The following is a 24,155-nucleotide window of genomic DNA, read 5'->3' as shown; positions in this document are numbered from 1 at the left end:
GTAGTTCCCTGACCAGGGATTGAGTCCTAGGTTCTCGGCAGTGAAAGTGCAGAGTCCTAACCACTGGATTGCCAGGGAATTTCCCCTCTAGTAAATTTTTCATTTTGTAAAATGTTATTGTAATTTTCATCTCCAGAATTCCCATTGGTTAGTATTTATATTCTATACTTCCATTGACATTTTCTACTTGATGATACACTATTATCACACCTTCCTTAAATTCTTTATGCACGATTTCCTTTAGTGCTTTGAACATCTTTAGGACAGCTGCTTTGAAGTCTTCACTGGCTGCAGCCACCATCTACACCCCTTCAAGGTGATGCTATTGCTTGCTTTTTTCCCTCGTATATGGGTCACACTTTCCTATTTTCTTTGCATGTGCTGTTTTTTGTTTTTTGTTTTTTGCTACTGATCTTGCTGAAAATTGGACTTCTCAAATAATATATTGTAGCAACTCTGGATATTAATACTCCTTCTCTGGACTATTAATGTTGTTGTTTGGTCAATTTTTTTTCTCTTGTTTAGTAACTTGACTTAACAAACCTGCAAAATCCACTCCAGCATGGTGTGCAGTCTCTGATATCCCTCTTCAGGATTTTTTTTCCTCTCTCTTTTTTTCCTTTAACCAGGTTACCTAGGGGTTATCCTTTAAGCAGCCTCAGCCACTTATTGGCCAAAGGTTGTGCTTAAGTTTTCATAATTTGCTAGATTTTTACCTGTAAAAAATTAATAAACAGAAACTTCAATTAAATAGGATCTGGAGGCCAGAAGAGAGTGGTCTCACACCCTGTGATGACTGCAGAGCTCCAGAAGAAGGCTCCTCTTCTATCCTGATGATAACTCAACCAATGAAAAGCCATGAGCTCTTCATTTACCATCACCCTCCCAACTTCCTTTCCCCCTCTGTAACAGTGTCTGCTTCGCTTACTATGCAGGGACTTGCACGTGGCTCACCATGTTTGCAGACCCCAAACTGCAATTCTCTGCTGACCCCAAATAAAATCATCTTTGTTGGAGAAATGTCTGGCTGTCTATTTGCTTAAGGTCAACAACAATTTACCATTAGATGCACGTGGCTTAGAAGCTACCATCACAGTTCAGGGAGTTTACAGTTTTGTCTTACTTTTTCCTCTCTGATCACTCTTGAGAGGGCACAGCCTCGTGAATGTACACAGTCTTCCAGAATTCCAGAGATGTGTGCAGTTTTATTTTAAAGCATGGCTTCCTGGGAGTTGTCCCTGGTCAAGAATAGGTCTCTGTTCAGTGTTTGGTCACAGGTTCTGCTAGGTCCCTCGTGCCACTGAGGCTTCTGCCCTGTGTTGACAGGTCTGTGTATGACTTGGAGAATGTCCCCACATCTGCCCACATCCCTCTATGGTTCCTTCTGTGTGTCTGCTGTCAGCACATGCACACCACTTTGCCAACTCGCAGGACTTACTGTGATCCCAGGAAGATGCTTCTTAGCTGTCTCTTTATTAAATTTTCCTCCTTCTTCCATTTGCTTATTTATTGAAGTCACCAATAAAGAGTTGACTTAGCAGATTGCAGCACTCAAACCAAAGAAAGGACACTCCAAAAAAGGACAGTTTCCTGAGAGATAACCTCTGAGTTCTTCCATTATCCTGCTGGGTAAGAGTGTTTTTGCATGCCTGACCTGTGGCCATACTGTATCCATTTGACCTGTGGGAGACTAGAGCCTGAGTAGCTAAGGTTAGTCATACGGCCACTCCGTGTTTCAAGGACACCAATAAAAACCCTGGCCATAAGGCTTGGATGAACTACCCTGGTTGACAACCTTTATACATGTTTTCATACATCTTTACTGGGAGAATTAAGCACTGCATGTGTGATTCCACTGGAGAGGATACCTGGATTATTCCCTATGCACCCTTTCCCTTTTCTTCAGTCAAGAATACTGGAGTGGGTAGCCATTCCCTTCTCCAGGGGATCTTCCTGACCCAGGGATTGAACCCAGGTCTCCTGCATTGCAGGCAGATCTTTTACTGTCTGAGCCACCAGGGAAGCCCCAACTAACATTTTCTCTGTAATATAAAAATGAGTACAATAGCTTTTCTGAGTGCCATGAAATCTTCTAGTGAATTATCAAGCCTGAAGGTGATCTTGGGGATTCCAAACTCATGAAGCTACCAGGACAGAGTTCCTGCAACACGGGGTTAGGGGCAGAGAATATCAGCAGTTTGCCCCCGCTGGGGTAAAACTATAGCACCATGCTGGGAGCTGGGGGTGAGAGGAGTTGGAGCCCTGTCTTCTCAGCTATACTTGCCTGGGATAGAGCTTCCCCAGGGTGCACCCCATACCATTTCCTAGGAAGAGGCAGGGTGTTATGCCCTGGGTTTATGGAACCTCCCTCTGTGGAATGAATGTACATTTCTTGCCCACCACCCCCCAGCATAGGATCCCAGGGCAGGGGTTTCAGCCTGTTCCACTAGATTCCCAAGCACCTGAAACAGGGCTTGGCCTGTAGTTTTAGCACTTTAATGTATAGTTGCACATGCACAGATCTTTGTTTCAAACATGAAATTGCCTAACAGTATATTGTGAACATTTTTTCATGTCATCACATATTAATCTTTAAAAAAAAGAAGTAGAGACTTTTTATTCCAAACTGAATGGACTGTAAATTTTAGGCCAGTATAAAATTAGTGCCATCTAGAGGCACAGAGGATAGGGGCACAGATGATGCACCATCTTTTCACCAAAAAAAAAAAAAAACATGCTTTTCATTATTTTGTTGTTGCTATTTAGTTACTAAGTCATGTTCGCATGACCTTGGTGACCCCATGGACTTGTAGTCCACCACGTTCCTCCGTCCAGGAGATTTTCCAGGCAAGAATACTGGAGTGGGTTCGGGGGATCTTCCCAACCCAGGGATCAAACCTGTGTCTCCTGCATTGGTGGGCAGATTCTTTACCCCTGAGCCACCAGGGAAGCCTCCTTTTCATTAATTATCCCTCATTAAACCATTTTCTTAAAAAGATTATCTGTCAAACTGCATTTACTAGGTAATAACACTTTAAAAAAAAAACACATATAACTGACACCAGGGTCATATTGACTTGATAAAATTCCAATTGATATTTATTTTTCTCTACAGCATTTTTTCCCACATCCACAGGAGATAAGAAATAGAGAAACTCCCAAAAGTTAGGGAGACGATTCAAGTTATTGATTCAAGTTCCTAAATCATGAGTAAACAAGAATTCCTCCCATGGTCAAAGGTAACTGAAAAGGCCATAGCAAGAATGTTTGGAAATAAAGAAATAAAATATAAGTAATTCTTTATAAAAATTGATTCACTCACTGTGACAAATATACCAGACATATAAAATGTCACCAACAGGGCAGACTGGGTGTAGGGTACACATGAACTCTGCATTGTTGCAATTTTTATATAATCCTAATTGTTGTTTAGTCACTAAGTCACATCTGGCTCTTTGCGACTCCATGGACTGTAGCCCTCCAAGGCTCCTCTTTTCCCAGGCAAGAATACTTGAGTGGGTTTCCATTTCCTTCTCCAGGAGATCTTCCCTACCCAGGGATTGAACCCGAGTCTCCTGCTTGGCAGACAGATTCTTTACCACTGATCCACCTGGGAAGCTCATAATCCTGCTGCTAAGTCGTTTCAGTCGTGTCCGACTCTGCGCGACCCCATAGACGGCAGCCCACCAGGCTCCTCCATTCATGGGATTCTCCAGGCAAGAACACTGGAGTGTGTTGCCATTTCCTCCTCCAATGCATGAAAGTGAAAAGTGAAAGTGAAGTCGCTCAGTCATGTCCGACTCTTAGCGATCCCATGAACTGCAGCCTACCAGGCTCCTCTGTCCATGGGATTTTCCAGGCAAGAGTACTGGAGTGTGTTTCCATTTCCTTCTCCAGGAGATCTTCCCTACCCAGGGATTGAACCCGAGTCTCCTGCTTGGCAGACAGATTCTTTACCACTGACCTACCTGGGAAGTTCATAATCCTAGATCTATTCCAAAATTAGAGCTTTATTACAAAATCACATATAGGAGCCATACACTCCTCTGGCTGAGGAAAGCATGTTAAAGGACAGGCAAGCCCAAAGAGCAGATTTTCACACTGTCACTGGGGAGGAACACAGGTGGTTACAGACATATGCTGAGTCCAGAACCAAACCTTGGAGCACTATTACCTGCAATGAACTTCAGAGAGCACTCAACCATGCGTCTCCCTGCAGGAGGCATCCTACACCCACACTGCTTCACTAGGAGAAAGGTTTTGCCTTTTTCCTGAGAAAAGAGGTCATCAGATAAGACCCCTTACTTCCAGCCTCCCCATAAATGCACTTGCCTTAGCAGCCACACTGCAGCCCTTCAGTTAAAAAAACAAAAACAAAGGCACCCTCTCGCATCAGGCTCTGGGTTCCTTCAGTGACACCCTGGTCTTCACACTTCTCACTCAGGAAACGCCCGCACCTCTCCTGTACCTTTAACCACTCTTCTGGCCCTTTCTCCTCAGTAAACATGGCCAGTTCTTCTCTTTACACAACAGTCCACAACTACAGGTAAGCAGCCGGCGGCCCTGCAGGTGCAGGTGCGGGCAGGTGTGCGGCTCGCCCAGGGTGCGGAAGCCTCCGCCTGCATGACAGGAGGGGAGGCGCCCTCCCTGCTGTCATGATCAGAGGAATCCTGAGGGGGCGGCCCCAAGTATTATTTTATGACATAATTTTATTACCATTTTGTTTGGATACCCCATAATTTCTAACATAATTTCTCTTGTATTGAATATATTTCTTTTTTTCCAAAGCGATTCCCACTTGCATCATCAGCTGAATCATCACAAAAACCCATGAGGAGAGTAGGAGAGAGGATGTTCTCATTTGACAGGTGAGAGAACTGAGACCCCTTGTCCCACAGGTTTAGTGACTTGCCCAGAATCACACAAAAAGGTAACAGCAAAGCTGGGACTAGGATTCAGATGTTCTGGCACCAGCCTTTCCATTTTTCAAGGCTGACTTCATTGTATTTTATTATGGCTGTGCCCTCAATTCACCTGACCCACACTGGATGCCCACAGCGGCTGGGATGTTGCTAGGGCTCATGTAGCCTCACACAACAGTGGACCCAATGAAGGTGCTCGTGACAGGCCCTCTCCCCACGTTCTGCCCCATTCACATTGTAGAGAGTTAGAATGTGCCGTGGAGAAGGCAATGGCACCCCACTCCAGTACTCTTGCCTGGAAAATCCCATGGATGGAGGAGCCTGGTAGGCTGCAGTCCATGGGGTCGCTAAGAGTCGGACACGACTGAGCGACTTCACTTTCACTTTTCACTTTCATGCATTGGAGGAGGAAATGGCAACCCACTCCAGTGTTCTTGCCTGGAGAATCCCGGGGACAGGGGAGCCTGGTGGGCTACCATTTATGGGGTCACACAGAGTCAGACACGACTGAAGTGACTTAGCATAGCATAGAATGTGCCGTGGAGACACAAGACACCTCAAGGAGAAGCGATAAATGGCCTGTCCTGAAAGCTGATGCTCACAGACACCTGGTCCAGCCCACACATGTCTCAGCAGCCCCACCCTGGACCGTGATTGCCTCACAGTGTCCAGCGAAAGACTTGAGTCAAAGCTGACCTCTGTGCTTTGTAGTCTGCCATGTGATGAAGATTGGAAAGGAAAAGCGTCAGCATTACATGCCTCCTTCAAATCTCACCTTGTAGCTAAGTCCAAACAACAAGCTTGTGAAGTAGGCAGTGTTTTACAGATGAAAAGATGGAATTAGGTCAGGTGCTATCTCTGAAGCCACCCAATTGCATCATGAGTAATGGGGTGGCTCAACCCTCTTCCCTCTTCCATCTGTTCTGAATTTTCTGCCATCACAGGCTCATTATCAGCTATATGCCTGTTAGCATCAGAGTGTGGGCTACTGTTTGGGATTCCCTCCAGAAGACCCCAGCCTGGGCCTTAGGATGGTTGTGGGGGAGTCAGGGAGTCCCTTGTGATTCCTTACAGAGGTGTCTACTGGAAAATGCCAAGCCAGGAAATCCAAGGAACCAGACATGTGGGCTCTTTCCAGGTGAACCATGATGGAAGTTTCCTGACCTGAGTGTGTCAAGCTTCCAGAAAGAGACAGCTTCTTCTCTGAAACCTGAGAAACTTCTTGGCCTGTATAGGTGGCAGGCGCAGGATCCCTAGGGGAGAGGAGCTTGCTCTGGGCTCAGGAGAGCAACGGATCTTCTAATATTGTCCTGTTGGCTGTGGTGGTTCTGCCCTTTTCCCACTAAGCCCTCTTCTGTCCTGCTCCTGGGCTCTGAGCAGGACAAGGACATCCTGCCCTGAGAAGGGGTGGGCTCCTGTGCCCCCCCAGCCCTTGCCTCAGGTCTCGGCACATCCACAACTGGTGTCACCCCCTGGGCTCTCCACTGCCCACACGAACGCTCAGCCCACCCTGGCCCTGCTCTGCATCCTCACTTCTCCTAGCCCCTCCTTACTTCTAAGATGTCCCAGCACTGATTCTTTGCCTTCAGGCATGCTGTCCCGCCTCCTTCACAGGCTCCCCTGCTCACTCTTCAGTTTTCCCTGGGTATCAGGAATCCATACAGGTGCATGGGGCCTCACACTAGTGCTTCCTACCCACCTGGCTCCTCAGGAGTCTCCCTCATCCCCAGGCAGGGCTGAGTGTTTCCTCTCCTGGGCTCTCCAGTACCACCACTCCCTGTCAAATCCCTAGCTGTGGAGGTGAAGCTGTTGTTGCCCTTGTTGCTGTCATGGGCCTACCTGTCTCTCCTACCAGACTCCAGGCTCCCCCAGGGGGAGCACGTCAGCCCCTCTAGGACTCCAGGCCCTAGCACTGAGCCTGCCAGGGGGCAGCAGCACAGTACACCCCAAACGAAAACTGTCTCTCCTGTTATGTTTGTCTTTCCTGTTATAAAAACAGGGCTTCCCAGGTGGCTTAGTGGTAAAGAACCCACCTACCAACACAGGAGACACATATTCAACCCCTGGGTCAGGAAGATCCCCTGGAGAAGGAAATGGCAACCCACTCCAGTATTCTTGCCTGGGAAATCCCATGGCAGAGAAGCCTGGCAGGGCTACAGTCCATGGGGTCACAGAAAGAGTCAGAGACAATTGAGCGACTAAACAACAACAACATTATAAAAGTAACATGTGATGGCAGATACGCATAATATGCTCTCCATGTACCGTATATACACTATTTCATCCTAAAATGTGGCTGGTGTTCCTATTTTTTTCTGCAGATTTCCTTACTGAAGCTCAAAATAGCTACTTGTCCAGGCTGCTAAGTGGTGGTGTTTGAGTTTGGGAAGGTCTTTCTGACTCCGTCTCTGGTACCTAGTGGTGTCTCACGTGAGCCTTACTGGGTCCCCAGAGATGGGCAGAACAAGTCTGAATGTCCCCATTATTTTGCGGGCCACGTCCATAGGTCCTGAGAGGGATGGTGTGTTCTCTGGGTCACAGAGGATCCAGTAATGGCGGTAGTCGAGAGGCTACAGTGGCTGTGTGTTCATGTGTGTTCATGGTGGTGATGCGACTGTGTCTCTTCATGTGAGCACCCTGAGCCAGTCTCTGACCTGCTGCCCAGCGGCTTCCCTGCAGGCCCTCGCCTGCCCTGCCCCATTCTTTTGACCAGAGGCAGTGAGGCCACCCACCCAAGCCCTGGAAGCAGTTCCTTCCTAGCAGGGGTGTGGGACTGGCCTTCCTCACCCGCTGCAGAGCAAGTCTCCCCAAGACAAAGAACTGCGGCTCCTAGGTCCCGGCTGATGTACATTCCCACCCATGGTTCCTAGCTGTGTCTCTTCTAGGGAAGAGCGTAGCCTTCCTTTCCCTGAGAAGAATAACTGCCCGAGAAACAACACCACACGATTTACTAATGCCACCCAGGGCTGGCCCAGGGGTCTTCACAGGCTCTCCTCCAACACTGAAGTGAAGAGACAGAGACCAGCTCAGCCTGCCCACCAGGGACGGCCTGGTGATGCCTGTCACCATCTATAGACGCGTCCTAACTCATGTCCTTTTTGATCTGCATTTCTCTTGTGATGCCTCCCCCTCCCCTGCCTCACCCAAGGCCACCAGACAGAAGAAAAGCAGGGAGACGGTTCCATCCCAGCTTCAGTCAGTACCCAGCCTTCTCCGTGTGCAAACACACCTGCATGTTCAGAGTGGATACAAACTGCACAAAGCTGGAGACCCTCACTTCCTCCTGCCCTCTCTGCAGCCCTGCACCGGGCCTTCAGCAGGTTGTTGCTCCAGTTTCAGAGACAGACCTACTCAGAGGGACTACTCAGAGAACCTCTCACGGTGGGATGTGGGTGTGGCAGCCCCCGGAAGGCCTGCACCTGGGGGTCCTAGGTTGCTCCAAGACTCATGCTGGGCCTGGGGTACACTATGCCTGTGCAAGGAGCGGGTTTCTCCATTGGACACAGAAGCACATGTATGGCAGAGGCCTGGTCGCCCAGAACATCATCACAAAGGGTCTCACTGGAAAGCCTAGATTGCTGGAGGCTGCCCAGTGTGGCAGAAAAACGGGGGCGTCAATGTAGGGTTTTCTTCTACCTTCACTCCTCTGCTTATCACCCTCGAGAGCCCGAGTTGACTCATCTACAAATGAGGCCTCTGTTAGGAGGGACACTTGCCTGCCTGCTCCACCCCTCCAGAGGCTTTGCCACCCCTACAGTCTGTTCCCTGCCCGCTGACCATGTTCTGTACTGTATGTTCTACTGTGTTAGGTAGACATACATGCAGCTGAACCAGAGGGAGAGAAGAATGTGGCCAATTTGGAGGATCTGGAGTTAGGAATCCAATCAGGAGCCAGTTAGTGCTGATTGGGGGCCACAGACAAGCTGGGGGTGGGTCTCGGAACCAGCCTCATTGGAGGAGGGTAGAACCAGCTCCCAGAGAAACAGCCCTTGAATGTGATGACTGGCTGTATCAGCAGCTCTCTGGCAGACACACATGGTCACCAGAAATGCCTACTCCCTTGAGGTATCTTGAGAGGTGACTGCCTGCACAAAGAGGGACACAGCGGACGCTCAGCCAGAAGGTGGCCGCTGCTCTGTCCATCGGGCACGAAATCACAGTGATCACACTCACTGCTAGGAAGATGTGGTGCAGGCCCTGGGGCTGGTGGGAGCCTCTCTGGGAAAGTTGGGGGACCCCTCCCTCCTCCCTGGGAAAGGTCCCTCCATCCTGGCATGTCACTTTGAGGATGCCCTGGGAGTGGAGGTTTCTTCAGGAAGTCATCTGCCTCCCGGTTGGGGCTGGGACTGGGACCTCAGGAGATGCATGCATTGGGTGTCCCGAGCACGAGGGGGAGTTACAACTGTTCTGTTGCCTCCCTGCACAGATGCCGCAAAGTTCATGACAGCTTTTGAGAGGAAGAGGAAATCATTCTTAAATGTACATTCTTAAATGCATTATAAATGCATCTTGATTTTAGAAGAATCAAGCTGCTTTCTGAGATGTGTGTCTTAAGTTCCAGGAAAGGTGGCTTGCTGCAGTACATTTCAAGAGAGAGGTTGAGGTGAGCCTCCCTCAGGGTCCTTGGCAAGAAGCCGGCCCGGCCAGTCTCTTGGAGTGACCCCATGAGCAGTGTGGCTGCTGTACCCCCACCTTATTGCTTGGACATGGGGCCCTGGTCAGAGGCACCTCTGTGAACCCCAAAGAGGAAGACTCTGAAAACAGGGCACAGAAAGCTTGCACACACCCATCTCCCTGCCCATCCCTGTTCCTCTGTGGCACAGGGGGAATACAGGGCGTCTTCCCCAAGGCCCCTGCGACAAGCCAGAGCTTCCCCAGATCCCAGCACCCTCTTCAGGGGCCCCTCCACCGGGTCTGCACTGGACCTGTTTCAGAAAGAAACAAACACGAGAGCTATGGACTAGGAGGCAGAGGTGCAGGCAGCAGGCGAGGCCTCGCAGCAGCCCTCTTCTCCCCCGCCTTGGGGGCGGGCTGGCGCCTGGCCTGTGGCGCACACAGGCAGGCAGTACCCGCTCACTGGGCAGACCTGCCTTTCCCTTCTCACCCTTGTGCCTTGGCAAAAACTTTCCGACCTGGCATTGGCCGGGGTGAAGGACCAGAGGTGTCCAGGGCCTGCTCAGCCTCTTCGAGGCAAGGCCCACTGTCCTCCGGGCAGCGTCCCTGGCCAGGCCCTGTGGGCACTGCACCTCCCCTTCAGGGCTCAGTGCACTCCCTCCCGGTGCCCAATCCCCCAAGCACCCCGACCCCTCCGGGCCCTCCTGCAGCCTCACTGCAGCACGTCCCCCAAGGGCACTGTCTGACTCTAACCCACCCATCGCCTCATACCCAGGTTTCAGTTACTGACCTGGTGCTCAGGAGAATTTAGAACCACCTACTGGGGGTGCTTGAACGGCCGGACTCTGTCTCACTCATGGCTTAGTCTCCCCAGCAGAGGGCCTGGGGTGAAAAAGGACTCGGCAAATGCTGTGGCTGGAATGAACGAAGTGCACTTCTGGGATCAAATCAGAACAGTGGGCCAGAGCCTGGGGCCCTTCAGATTGGATCTAAGCCTGCCTTTCCAACAGCTGCTTCAGAGGGTGGTCCTGAGACAGGGTGGGGGTAAGGGCAGCGCATTTGTCCTGGAGAGAGCTCCTGTCTCACGCAAACTCCATCAAACTGCAAATTCAGCCCTTCTCCTGCCCGGACACTGAGCCCTCAGTGCTCCACCCAGCTGACCCTCCATGTCCACGTCCAGCCTCCTTCCCCACTGCACTGAAGAGTCCCTGTTCCACATGGCCTTTCCCACAACTGTGGTCTCTACTTGGCCAGTCAGCTTCAGCCAGAAGTGACCAGCCACACGTGGCCCTATCCAGAGGCTCAGGTCCTGCCCCGTTCCTAAGACTGAGGCCAGGGGAGGGCCTGTGGGGAGGGGGAGGGCTGCATGGTCCCTGGGACGATCAGGAGGGGAGGGGGAGCTGGGCAGCAGGCTGTGGGCACAGGGGTGGAGCCACACGGGCTGTCCTTTCCGAGCTGCCCTCCACCTGTCCCGCCATCCTCCGTGTCTTACTCATCACCCTTAGGGTGGAGGCTGTGTCTTTTCTAAGCCAATGTTTTCCCTGATGAATCTTCTCCTGACATTTTATAAACTCCAGAACTCACAGAGAGAGGAGAGACTGAGGCAGCCTCAGAAGGGCACCGAATACCAAACATGCTCCCACCTTGGGGTCTAGTCCTCTGAGGGGCCTGAGTCTTTTAGACTCAAGGTACACAGGCCACGCATTTTACAAATGTGAGCTTACTGACTCGTGATCTGACAGATTGTTACCGTCGTTTTATAGGGAAATGGAATTTGGGTGACTGAGCCACACCCTGCTCACAGTTAGGATGGGGTGCCCCCAAGTCTACCGTAATGTTGGAAACCTCCTGTCTTACAAGGTCTCTCATATCTCCTTCTGGCTTTTCCCAGTTGAGGAATTCAGACACCAAGTGAGGAGCAGATGCTTTGGGACAGAGGCAGTTTCGCTAGCTGCCCCTGGTCAGCACGGAGCAGCACGCAGACAGCAGCCGTGCTGGGAAGGCCCGATTCCTGGGTGGGAGGGGCGGACTTGCTTCTGGAGGCTGGAGCTGGTTGGGTAGGGGTGAGGGGCTCAGAGCACCCGTTCTGCTGGGCTCAGCAAGTCAAGAAGACAAGCCAGGCTCCATGCCATGGTCCACAGCAGAAGCACAGAATCACACCAAGGCTTTTCCCAAATGCCTTCTGGGCACCCTCAGGAGAGTTGGGTCACTGGCGCCAGGAAGGGCCTTGGCAAGCATCTGCGATAAAGCTCTCGGGGGTTGGATACCCACCCAGCTCACTTCCAGTAAGCAAGAAGGACAACAGTGCCCACGACATGCAGGAGTGCTCCTGGAGTCACGGTGGAGCCCAGTGTCCTTCTGTGGAATATGAACAACGTCATGAAGTTTTAGCATCAGGCAAGGCACTCCAGGGTTGTGACAAAGCCCCCCCGTGTTCACACCTGGGCACAGACGGAACACACACTCCAGGTCACAGAGAGCAAACAGCTGGCTATTCTGGGCAATGGCTGCTGCTTCATCAATCCCAGGTTTAGCCTCAGACCAGTCATACTTCCTCCTGGGTGAGATTTACTGAATTACTCAATCGCAGAATTCTTTCTGCTTCCTTACAGCATCCCTGCTGCCTTAAACCTCTCCAAACCCATCTACAAGCCAACTCCAGCAGCAAGTCCTTACCAACATCACCTCACACAGCTGCAGGGAGGTACTCCACACTCCCAGGAGCCCAATGCCTGACTCTCGGGGTGGAGGCACTAGATGACCAAGCACCCCAGGCCCTACAGCTTTTACAGGGCCAGCCAGAAATGACACACCCAGACAATGCACCCTTGATCTAAGGACACCTCCACTGACAAAACTGGAATCCCCCAACGCTATCCCAGATGAGGCCTCCATCTCCCTGGCCATCACTTCCCCCAAACCACTGTAGTCTCTGTGCCCATGGCACCTCAGGAAGGGAGTGAAGAGAGAAGGGGGATCATTTTTAAGCAGGGAGGAGTGCTTTGAGATTCTAGCTAAGAGATTTCAGTCCTGTTTCTCCAGGGAGAGACCCTGACTCTATCGAGGTAAACTGCCCACATCAGAGGTAGGACTTGAGGGTTTCTGACATGGTATACACCATGAAACTATCACCAGAGAAGACAACGGATGTCTCATGTCCCCAGCAGCTGAGGTCCCTCTGCCATCCCACTCTTCGGCCCCCACCTGTCCCACACTCTGCTTTCTGTCACTAGAGACTCATAAGTATTGTCTGGAATTTTAGATAAATGCAACCATGCAGCACTCTGGTCACTCTCAGAACTCTCTGGAAATCCATCTGGTTGGGGCATGTCCCAGCAGCTCCCTCCTCTCTCACTAAGTGTATTCTGAGGCAGGGATGGACCTGCATTCAGTTGCTTCCCACTTTTCTCACAAGGCTCAATATTCACACCCCTTTCCAGGACTTGGGCTTCTCCAAGGACTGGCTTCACCAACTATTCTGGGCATAGGGTCCGAGCTCTTCTGTGAAAATGCAACTTGTACTTGTGTCAGGAGGTGCAGGCTGGTGTAGCATCAGCCTGAGCAGCACCCCCCATGTGGCTGTGTATTAGGAGATGGACTTCCATTCAGCTCCACTGGTTACAAGGAAAAATATTTGTTTTGAGGAGGAGAGAAACAGAGAGGGGCAAGGAGAAGCACAGGAGGTGAGTAAGAATTGTTGAGAGCTTAATCTATGCTGGGTGATTGCGGGTTTTTCCATGCTTTTATTATCATTTAACTTTCACAACGTCCCTAGAAGTGGAGGAGTTTCAAATGAAGGTGCCTGAGCCCCATGGGAGAGCTGGTCTGTGCTGCCCCCACCCCCAGGCCCACCACCAATGCCAGGGGCCCGGGAGGAGGGGCAACACCACACCGTACATCTTCCCAGCCCAGGCCCTGCTCCAAGGTCACTTCTTAGGCTCAGGAAATCTTCACCTCATGGCAAAAAGCTGCCAGGAGAGACACATTGCCCATTTGGTACACACGGTACACGGTGAACACCCACAGCATTGGGGCTGCCTGGGGGGGAAGTGATCCACAGCAGAAAACCGCTGGGATTCAGCCATGGCCACATCCAGTCAACAGGGGAGCATATGCCCCTCTCAGGGACATCAGGGCGGTGTGAAGTTCGCAGGGAAACCTGCGGCCTGGGCTCAGCTTCTCTTCAGTCCAGAGAATCCCTGAGAACGGCCCTGTCCTAGTGGAGAGTGCAGGCAGCGCCAGGGTCTGTAGAGCAGTGCTTCTGAGCTTAGCCATGCCCTGGCGTCATCTGCAAGCTCGGGAATTGGGGCCCGAGTCTGGATTCTGATCCACTCAGTTTGTGTGGCTGGTGATTCTGATGTGCAGCTTTGCTGAAAGCTGCAGCCTCGGATGTCAGGCATGCAGGGCCCTGGCTGCATCGGCCATGAAGGAAGCAGTCCGTTCACCTGTCACTTGTGCTTCAAATAATTTTCTTGTCATTTACTTAATCAGATGCCACTGAGCACGGCTCCATCCAGCCCTGGATGTCGCCCTCCTACCTGCAGTGCTCAGGTGTCTAGACAGGCAGGAGATCCAGGGCCCAGCTGCAGCCCATGGGTGATAACTGAGGAAGGGGTCCTTCTCTCATTCTCCTCCCCAACCCCATGCTGGATCCTTCATAGACAGCAGTGCATTGAGAACAAGAAGAGGATTTCTCTGTTTTTTTCCTATTTCCTGTTTGTGCTGATTGGCTTACTAAATGGTCGATTTTTAAATTATGCGATATGTGATACAGGCTTCCCAGGCAGCAGAGTGATAAAGAATCCTCCTGCCAATGCAGGAGACTCAAGAGACACGGGTTCAATCCCTGGGTCAGGGAAGATCCTCTGGGGTAGGAAATGGCAACCCACTCCAGTTTTCTTGCCTGGAAAATTGCACGGACAGAGGAGCCTGGCAGGCTACAGTCTATGGGGTCACAAAGAGTTGGACATGACTGAGCAGCTGGGCATGCACACAGGCAATATATGATACACAAAAGCAGAAATATATTTATATATGCTATGAAATAATAATAAAATGAACACTCATGAATCTACCTCCCAATATCAAGTGTGGTGAGTTTGAATTAGTATATCCATTAATTACTAAGTACTTGGAAGAACTGTTGTACATGGGGCATGAAATGGCTTGTTTTTGTATCATTGTCTGTGGCATGTCATATATGAGAATAAACAGAAAAGCAGGGAACTTAGAGAAAACAAGGAAATAATGTGTAGTCATGGAATCTTCTAAGGACAGTACAAAATAGAAATATACAGTAAGTTGATCCTTAGTAAAATTATATTTAAATGAACATGTGCATGGAGAAGTGAGAGACAATTATAATTCAGTATGCTCCTATGACTGAAGGAAGCTGAGCTGCAAAGACAACACAGAGAAGGGTCCAAAGGGGAGAGAAGGAAGCATCAGGGTAGACTTCCTGGAGGAGGTGATAAGGTGTGGCAGCTGGTGTGGTGTGGCAGCACCCTTGGCAGGGCCCTAGTCCTTGAATGTGGCACGTGGATCAACAGATAAGCGGCAGTAAGGCCTCACAGGCAGTGCCAGCCCCACTCCTAAGACGGCTCACATTGGTTACCGAGGAGGGCCTCGGAGGAGCCAATGAACCTCACAGTATTACAACTGGCAAGGAGGAGATTGCCTATTTCAGAGGCGAGGAAACCATGAAAGGACTCCTGAAAGACAGAGCGCTTCTCGGGACACTGGGACACTGCCCGGTTCTATCTGGTAGGAGAAGCCAACATAACATTTGGGGCCAGGAAGCCCTGACAGTACCAAAAGTACCTCCCTGATGTTAGAGAGAGTGGCTGGAGTCTCAGGCTGGCCCTGAAGGGGAGGATAGGCACCCAGACATGTGGAGACTAAGCCTCCAGAGTCCAGAGAGCTGATCTGAGCTTGGCCCAAGCTTGCAGTGAAGGTTGTGGGAATACATGTCTCTAGAATCGACAACCCTGGTCAGCCAACTAAGGTCCCCTGGACAAGGGGATCCCTTAAGACACTGACCTGGCCAAGGTTTTGCTTCTGCAGATGAACTCATTCTCAGGTTTGGCTAGCATTTCCCAGGACACTATGCTCCAAACCCCAGCCCTGCCTTCTCAGAGCCTTCATCTCAGAGTGAGACAGCAGGACTCAGAATTTGGAGGTGTTTGGGAAGTATATTTTGAACAGCTGGATGGAGAGGAGCTGGTGAGGTCAGGGATGTTCCCTGAGTTGGCAGAGGGAGCAGAAGGAGGCTCCGGAACAAAAGCACAAGTGGCCTCTGGCCTCCGGCCACATCTGAGACTTGTGAAGGGCCGTATGGGAGAGACGGCTCCAGGGCAGAGAAGAAGCACCAGGTCCCTGAGCAGCACCATGGCCGAGGATGGCAGAGTCCTGGGTGGTGGGAGAGCAGCAGCCCTGGGTTGGTACTGAGGGTCTCTTGGCAGGCAGCTGATTCCCAGAGATGCCCACGTCTCTCTCTGTCATCCCAAGGGACTGGCCTCTTTAGGACTCAGGGGACAGCCTCCTCATGACCTCTCGTGGGGCAGAGTGTCTGTGGCTTCAAGTGCCTAGTGTAACCTTTACCCAGAAGAGCTGAAACATGTGGGTGACTCCCTAGCAAATGCCCATAGGAACTGGGGTACACACCCCTCACCACCAAGGTTGGTAGGCTGAGACCTGGTGGGGCTTTTCCTTAACTTCATGGGGGCATTTACTGCTTCCCTGCCCAGCATCTGAACAGCAGTCCTGACTGGGGTCAGAGGGGCTCTTAGGACAGTTGAGAAACTGGGACCCACCCGTCCTGGAAACAGAAAGGGCAGACCCCCTCTGTTCCCACCCTCCAGAGGGCAGCCTGGGCTCAGCTCCAGTGGCTCTTGAGAACAGACCTAACTGCCTGCAAGAGGGAGGTGGAGACACTCTCAGAGAGGAGAAGCAGAGCCGAGTGTCTGGACACAGCCCCGCCAGAGGCGTCCTCAGCAGTTGGCCTGTTGAGCAGGACTGACTGTGTGCCACACCTCTCCTGATTCCTGCCCAAGCTGGATCCTGGAAGTTACCCACACCTTGACAGGATAGTTCCTTTTTTTTTTTTTCCACTTAACTGAAGTTCATTTTTGTCTTGCAACCAAGAGCCTTCACTAATAAAGAAACTGTTACTAGGGCGATTATATATAACAGACTCTTAAAGAAAGGAGCAGGGGGAGAAGTGCTAGGATTGGTTAATCCATCAATTTTAGGCCAATGGCAGTGAAAATATATTGGGCATTAAGTTACGAAACTCCAGCACCTCACTGCATGCATGGCGAACCCCTAATTCAATCAGCAGTGTCTAAGTCTACTAGGGGCTTTGGGGGGAAAAGTGACAGGGAAAGGCATGAAGATCTCAAGCACTGTGGGGTGACTGTGTCATTTCTAACTGCTCCAGCCAGATTAAAGATGGAAGACAACAAACTCAAACCCCTGAGCTCCCAGGACTCTGTGACTGAACATTAAGTATTTCCTCTCTTTTGCAGCCCCAGGCCTGAGATATCCCTGAACCAAGATCAGTCTGATTCTCTCAGTGTGTGGATTGGTAAGCTGAATGACTGCTTCCTTGTTCCTTGAATGAAAGTCAGAACATCGTCCAGAAAAGCCTGAGACCCCTGGCCTTAGCAATGGCCATCTATTAGGAGAGTCACAGACCTACTCAGCCCCTGATCCTCTCTCTGACTGCTGCAAGAACCTGTGATCACTTTGCCCTGTGAAGTGAGAACTGTTTCCCTCATGTCCACCCCTGCCCCCTTCCCTGCCTCTGGAACAAAAAAGAGAGTCTTATCTCAGCATGGCCATGGGAACCAGTCACCAACTCAAACTATGGAGGAAAAGGTTCATGTTTCAGAAAATTATCACTTTGCCAACAGGCACTGGCAAAAATCTGGGGAAACAGATGGGAATGGATTGTAAGAGCATCTGGCCAGGGAGGGAAGAACAGCACTGTGGGTCAGGAATAATGTTAACTTGGGTGCAGGCACTTGTTCTGGAGGGAACAAGCTAGCTCCAGTGCCCAAGGCGTGCTCCAGCAGGTGACCTGCTGCTTGAATAAAACTTCAGTTTGATATTGGCTCATGAATTGAAATGGACAAGGCAGAAATTCCTTGAAGGAGTCAAAATACCTTAAGGGACAGAGTGTTGGGGTGGATTTACCAAGAGCAATCTGCTCACAACCCCCTAACTGTGTCCCCTATAAAGCCAAAAGACACAGAGGCACAGAGACCTACTTTGGCAAGGAGAATGTCAGCATCTTGGAAGATTGCCACGGATGCTATTCTTTATCAGCTGGTGATGCTGATGAGAAACGCGGTCTTTGGTGGTGGCAGACGGGGCAGTGGCAGATTGGATGACAGAGGATGAGAAGCAGTGTTACAGTGCCAGAAGCCAAAATGAATGTTCTGATGTCACAGCTCTTTGGGGGTACCAGGACTGAAGTGGATGGGCAACACCAGCGGGGTGGTAAGGTGGTAAAGAATCCACCTGCCAATGCAGGAGATGCAGGAAATGCGGATTTGATCCCTGCATTGGGAAGATCCCCTGGAGTAGGAAAAGGCAACTCACTCCAGTATTTTTGCCTGGAAAACCCCAAAGTCAGAGGAGCCTGGTGGGACACAGTCCATGGGGTTGTAAAGAGTCAAACGTGACTGAACGACTGAGCACATTCACAATATTTTGGAAAAAAATGCAAAAAAAAAAAGTTCTTACTGTGCCTAAAACAGTGTCTGGAAGATAGTAGATGTTCAATAAATATTTACTGATTAAACTTCACTGTCCCTTGCCTAACTCCCGGGTTTGAGACAACAGACAGAATTCCTTCAATGAGGAGGAGGCCGGTTACCTGCAATAACATCCTAAACAAACAGTGCCATGAATCTTCTAAAGGCTCCATACAGAGAAACACCTGGGCATGTCAGCAGTTAGTGAGCACTGGCTCCGTTCTAACATGAAGTCGTGGCCTATGAGAAGTGGAAGGCATGCCAGGTCATAAATGGAGCCTCCCCATGCGTCCACCTCATGGTAGCCCATTGGAATCCTGAGTCTGTCCTCCAGAGATTTTCCCAGCTCCACAGTGTTAAGTTGGCAAAGACACGCTCAGGCCCTGGTGGAAACTCCACCTCCATTCCTTCACTCATGATGTGAAGACACTGTGGGAAGAAAGGCTAACCGAGGCTTCTGAACACCCCCACCCCTCCAAAACAGGGGATCAAAAGCAACACTTCAGCTCTGGCCACTGAGAAGTCGCAGTGGAGGACAGGAAACCCCTACTGCGACCCTGTTCAACATCCCAGCTCGGCTTGCTCAGAAGACATAGGGCCTTGGAAACGCCGATGGGCCATTTTACATTTGACTGTTTGGATTCTCCTGTTCTGACCCACAAGCAATCTCCCTAAATGGAACAAATGCATTACAATCCTTGTCCATGGATTTGGCAAAAAGTGTACCTGTGTGTATATATGTTTCTTGTCTCAACTGCTGATGTGGGGATCAGCACAAATCAGTCGCTTTCCCTGTGAGAGGCACAGCATAGCTTCATCGCCCTGCTTCAGGGCTCTGCTGATTCTGTGCCATAATTTAGTGAGCAGAGACTTTGACCTTCCTACTTCTAAAGACCTCATGCTGATCTGTGGTACCACCATACTGACAGGGCTTGGAGAACAGCAATTAGCAAGGTACCCTGATGAGGACTGGAGAGTGGGGCAGAGATTCCGTGAGACGGCCATACAGACTGAAGTCAGAAAGAGAGAGACAAATATCATACATTAATGCACTTATGCGGAATCAAGAAAAATGGTACAGACAATCTTATTTGCAAAACAGAAAGAGAGACACAGACATAGAGAACAAGCATATGGACACAAAGAGTGAAAGAGGGGTGGGAGGAATTGGGAGATTGGAACTGATACATACATACGTACATATATATATGTATATTTATATATTTAGTATTGATACTATGTATAAAATAGATAAGTAATGAGAACATACTGTATAACTCAAGGAACTTTATTCAGTTCTCTGTGGTGACCTAAATGTAAAGGAAACCCCAAAAAGAGAGGATATATGTATACATATAGCTGATTCATTTTGCTGTACAACAGAAACTAATGCAACACTGTAAAGTATTCTCCAATAAAAATTAATTTAAAAATGATAACAGAGAGGCTTCCCAGGTGGCACAGTGATAAAAGAAAAAAATCTGCCTGCCAATGCAGGAGACTGAAGAGACAGGGGTTCAGTCCCTGGGTCGGGAAAATCCTCTGGAGAAGGAAATGGCAACCCACTCCAGTATCAATCATTGCCTTGAAAATTTCATAAACAGAGGAACCTGGTGGGCTATTTTCCATAGGGTTGCAAAGGGTCGGATATGACTGAGCAACATGCATAGTATGAAAACAGAGAGAACTTCTACTTCAGTGAAACATCCAGGCAGGCAGCAGAGGTATTCAGTTGTCTGGAACATTTTGGAAAGCCTTTTGAAAGTGAAAGACATGCTGCTGGACTTTGGCACCCGACCCTCAAGAAAGATGCACAGTGCTGGGCAGGGGTCTGGATTTTTGAAGCAACCTATTTTTCCTTAGGTGTGCTGCTCCAACTCATCTGCTGGGTGATCCCAAAGGCCATGAGCAGGTTCTCTGCTCTTCTTGCACTGTGACAGACTCTGTCACAAGACTGCAACACCCTGTTGGTTCCCACAGTTCCTGGAGCAGAACAAATCCCAACAGAAGTCTCAGCTGGGGACTGGGGTTGTTGGATTGTTCTTGCTCCTGGACCTTGGTAGAGACTGTGCCTCCATTATCAGAGTCTGACTGTGGGACTCCAGTGATCTGAGTTCCCTAGGATGGAGCAGCATTCTTGATCAGGCAAGAAACCAAGTCAGTTACTTATCACCAAGTGGTCAGTACAGGCCCAGGCTCAGGAGAGGTCAGAAGGTGGTTCCCCCTACTTCCGACTCCTGTGGCCCAACAGGGCATTCCTTATGACCAGTGTCTAAAGGAAAAGCATGTGCGAATGGTCTTTATATGGTGGCTTTGCAAGATATACCTGCACAGCCAGAAGTGGACTACCTACCGTGGCATTCAAGGCTCCTCCCAAGGGTGGCTCTGCAGGGCAGCAGAAAGGGACATCCTTTGAAAGGCATATCTACTCATTCCCATGGTATGCACAGAGAGGTCTGAGATGTGTTAAGGCTCTGGGGACCCTAGGGTAGGCAGCGGGCGCTGGGGACAGGCTAGGAATGTGAGGAGAGTGTGTCCCATGAGAATATTTAGTCAAAGGACCCCCTTCCTAGGAGGCTCCCACTCAGCAGGCAGGCAAGGCCCTGGGAGGTCCAGTGACCTCCTCCCCAGTCACCCTTGCCTCTTTCCTGTGCTCCTGATTCTGCCCAGCAAACTTTCCCTCACCGGGGTGGCCTGTGGCCACTGCCATGGGTGGAAAAGGACCAAGGTCCTTGGCTCAGTGCTCTAAAACACATGTATGGTTTGTAATAAGATCCTCATACCCACCTAGAAAGGTGTGGAATTATTGTCCACACTTTTCAAACAGGAAAACAAAGACCAGCATGGTTAAGTGATTGCACCAAGTCTATACAGCTTGTCAGTAACAGAATCAGAATGCAAAGGAGGATGGGGGGGGGGGGGGGTTGTGTGTTCAGAGCTACAGCCCTGACAGCTGCCACATTCCCCTGTTCTTCAAAGAACACCAAAGAACATCACTCACTAATACAAGTTGATGAAAGCCTCCATCCCTCTCCCCTCCTGAGTTGTATGCATTAATTATTCCTGTGGTCTGAACTGATTCTCAGCCTGTTCTTCCAGACTGGCTGAGGGCAGGGTTCCTGCAGGTGCAGCTCTAGATCATCCGGCTTCCCACCACTTTCCCCAGGGCTCTCAGAGCCAGAGAACTCTACCTGGACCCTTCAGTCTGCACTCTAGGAGAAAGTGGTCTCAGAGCCAAGTAGAGCAACTCCTCCCCACCACGGCCAGTTCCATGCTCTGGCAGGCCCCAGTGTTTGGCTGCCTACTGAGGGGCTAATTCTTTGCCTCTTCTTTTTTATGCAGTTGGTTTCAGGCAGAGCCAACCCCATCCTGCCTCCCACCATGGTCCCAGGTTTCTCACCTGTGGAGGTGGAGCTAGGCAATCTGCAGCCAACTACTCACCATAGGGTCCCCATCAGGGCATGGAAGGTAAGGGTGCCCCAGAGAAACTTGACTAATGAGTGGTCTGGAGATTCCAGCCTGGACAGAGGGGCACTTCACGCAGAAATCTAAAACTCCCCGGGTTCCTGTTCTCCTACCCGCGCTTAGACATCCCCTTCTCAAAACGATGTCCCAACCCAGCTGGTATGCTCCCTGGGTACCTCGGGTCCCCTCAGCCTGGGTAATAAAAATATCAACGACTTCCTGGGCACGACTGGATCAGGCACAAGCCGTCCTTCCCGGAACCGGTGGTCCTGCTCGGAGGAGCCTAGGCTTACTTGTGCCCTGCGTGCTGAGGGTGAGCAGGTGCCATGGAGGCCGGGCACTGGGCGTGTACCTCACAAATGCTGACCCTGGCCTGCCGTCCAACCTACCTTTGATGGGCACCTCTCCTTTCCCGCATCGGGGCGGACACGCTCTCTCGACCGGCACTTTAGAAAGTTGGGGGCGGCAGGGAGCGCCCTGGGTGCCCCTAACCACCCGGTGCCCAGCGGTAAGCTCGGGGCGCAGCGGCGTGCACCAGCTCTGCTCCCAGCGCGCAGCCATACGCCGCCCAGCGCCCGCAGTGACCAGGGGGATGCCGCGTCTCACCTTAAATAAGCTCCGGAGGAAGTGCACGACGCTGAGCATGGTGGCCCGCTCGCAGCACCGAGAGCCAGCGGCGGAGCCAGGCTCCCCTAACGCCGCCGCGCGCCCCGCCCCGTCCAGCCCACGTCCCGCCCGGTCGCCCAGACGCCCCGCCTTCCCGCGTCCGGCCGCCCTAGCACCCCAGGGTCACTGCCGCGGCCGAGACCCACAGACACACGCCGGAGCTGTCCGCCGACAAGGCTCGGCGCCCCAGGGAGCACCCACCCCCCGCGCCCGCTGCCCGCTGAGTTCCTGGGCAGACCCGGAGCCTGGGAGTGTTTAATAAGAAAGAACGCGCTCCGCACTTCTGCACAAACACCACACAGAGGCGTGCATTCGCATTCTACGCGGCGCGCGCCAGCGACCTGCGACTCACCTGTGGAGTCCCTGCCCTTCCGTGGGGAGGGCGGCCTTTTCCGTCGAAGACCTCGAGAAATTTCAGGGCGTTTGCCCAGCATTCTCAGTTGCCAGTTGAAGAAACTGAATCCCAGAGACGGTCAGCAATACGTAGGCGATCAGGCCCCCAGTGAGAGGCAAGTGTGGACTGGAGTCCCTAGACCCAAATTCTGGGTCCAGGACCTACTCTGGCTCCCCTCCTTTCTAGATATATGCTCCGGCAGGTTGGAGGCAAATGGAGAATCGTCTCGCGGGTAGAGGAGAGCTGTCTTCTGCTAAGCAGCAAGGGGAAGTCCTGAATGTTTTCTTTGTGGGTTTTAAGGAGATGAGGCCTGCCCAGGAGACATGCTCCCATTAGCCACGATGGCCACAAGATTTCTATGCACAAACACAAATGTGTTTATTTTAATTTCTTTTCAAATCAAAAGACCTGAGAATCACCATCCAGCCTGGATTTACAGTTGTAAAAAATAATTTTTTTAAAGATAGTTTTATGCTGCTGCTGCTAAGTCACTTCAGTCGTGTCGGACTCTGTGCGACCCCATAGACAGCAGCCCACCAGGCTCCTCCTTCCCTGGGATTCTCTAGGCAAGAACACTGGAGTGGGTTGCCATTTCCTTCTCCAATGCATGAAAGTGAAAAGTGAAAGTGAAGTCACTCAGGCGTGTCTGCCTTAGCGACCCCATGGACTGCAGCCCACCAGGCTCCTCCATCCATGAGATTTTCCAGGCAAGAGTATTGGAGTGGGGTGCCATTGCCTTCTCCGAGGTTTATGCTGGAAGAGCCCAAAGAAAGACAAGTGCCAAAGGCTCATGGGTGTCATACTGCAGTCCCACTCCAAGCCCACCACCTCTGGGATGTGTCTCATGGAGGCTTAGCACCTGCTCAGACTGGCTTTGCATGCCCCTGCCCATGCCTGCCCCGTCACCCAATTTCTTGTCCCCTTGAATACTGTTCCTGGTCAGCAGTACCTGTCCAGTGTTGCCTGTCAGACTGTGCTTTCCCCCACACCCATCTCTCTCTGCTTCTCGCAGATCCTCAGAGCAGTCAGAGCAGGGCAGAAAGTCTACAGGTAAATGGCTAGAATTTGTGGGGTGTGGGAGCAGAGAGGGCAGCCTTGAGATCATCTGAAAGTTTTGGTTGCTTCTTTCCTGGAATCCATGGACCTTGTGAGAAGATGTCCCTGAGGCCCCTGGTGGTGGGAGCAAAGGAATTGCATAATCTTGGTCTCCCCTTCTAAGCCCTTTTCTTAGGGAAGAGGAAGACCTGCCTTATGGGGTTGCTGTGGAGTTTAAAGGAGAAGTTAAACCTCAGAAAGAAAGTGTTAGTTGCTCAGTTATGTCTGACTCTTTGCGAC

General features: G+C 51.0%; 1 protein-coding gene across 1 annotated transcript in view; it reads right to left on the bottom strand.

The window, feature by feature from the left end:
- ARHGEF4 (Rho guanine nucleotide exchange factor 4) overlaps positions 1-22,460 on the bottom strand; it is a 346,937-nt gene extending 324,477 nt beyond the window's left edge. Inside the window, exon 1 of the mRNA XM_006060622.3 lies at positions 22,367-22,460. Within this exon, the coding sequence (XP_006060684.2) occupies positions 22,367-22,405 (39 nt within the window). The 5' untranslated portion in view covers positions 22,406-22,460. The remainder of the gene's footprint in view (positions 1-22,366) is intronic.
- Positions 22,461-24,155: the final 1,695 nt, after the last annotated feature.

This window comes from Bubalus bubalis, chromosome 2, assembly GCF_019923935.1.
Source record: "Bubalus bubalis isolate 160015118507 breed Murrah chromosome 2, NDDB_SH_1, whole genome shotgun sequence".
Taxonomy (NCBI): domain Eukaryota; kingdom Metazoa; phylum Chordata; class Mammalia; order Artiodactyla; family Bovidae; genus Bubalus; species Bubalus bubalis.
The sequence above is the reverse complement of the archived record's forward strand: the minus strand, read 5'-3'. Positions and strand labels throughout refer to the sequence as shown.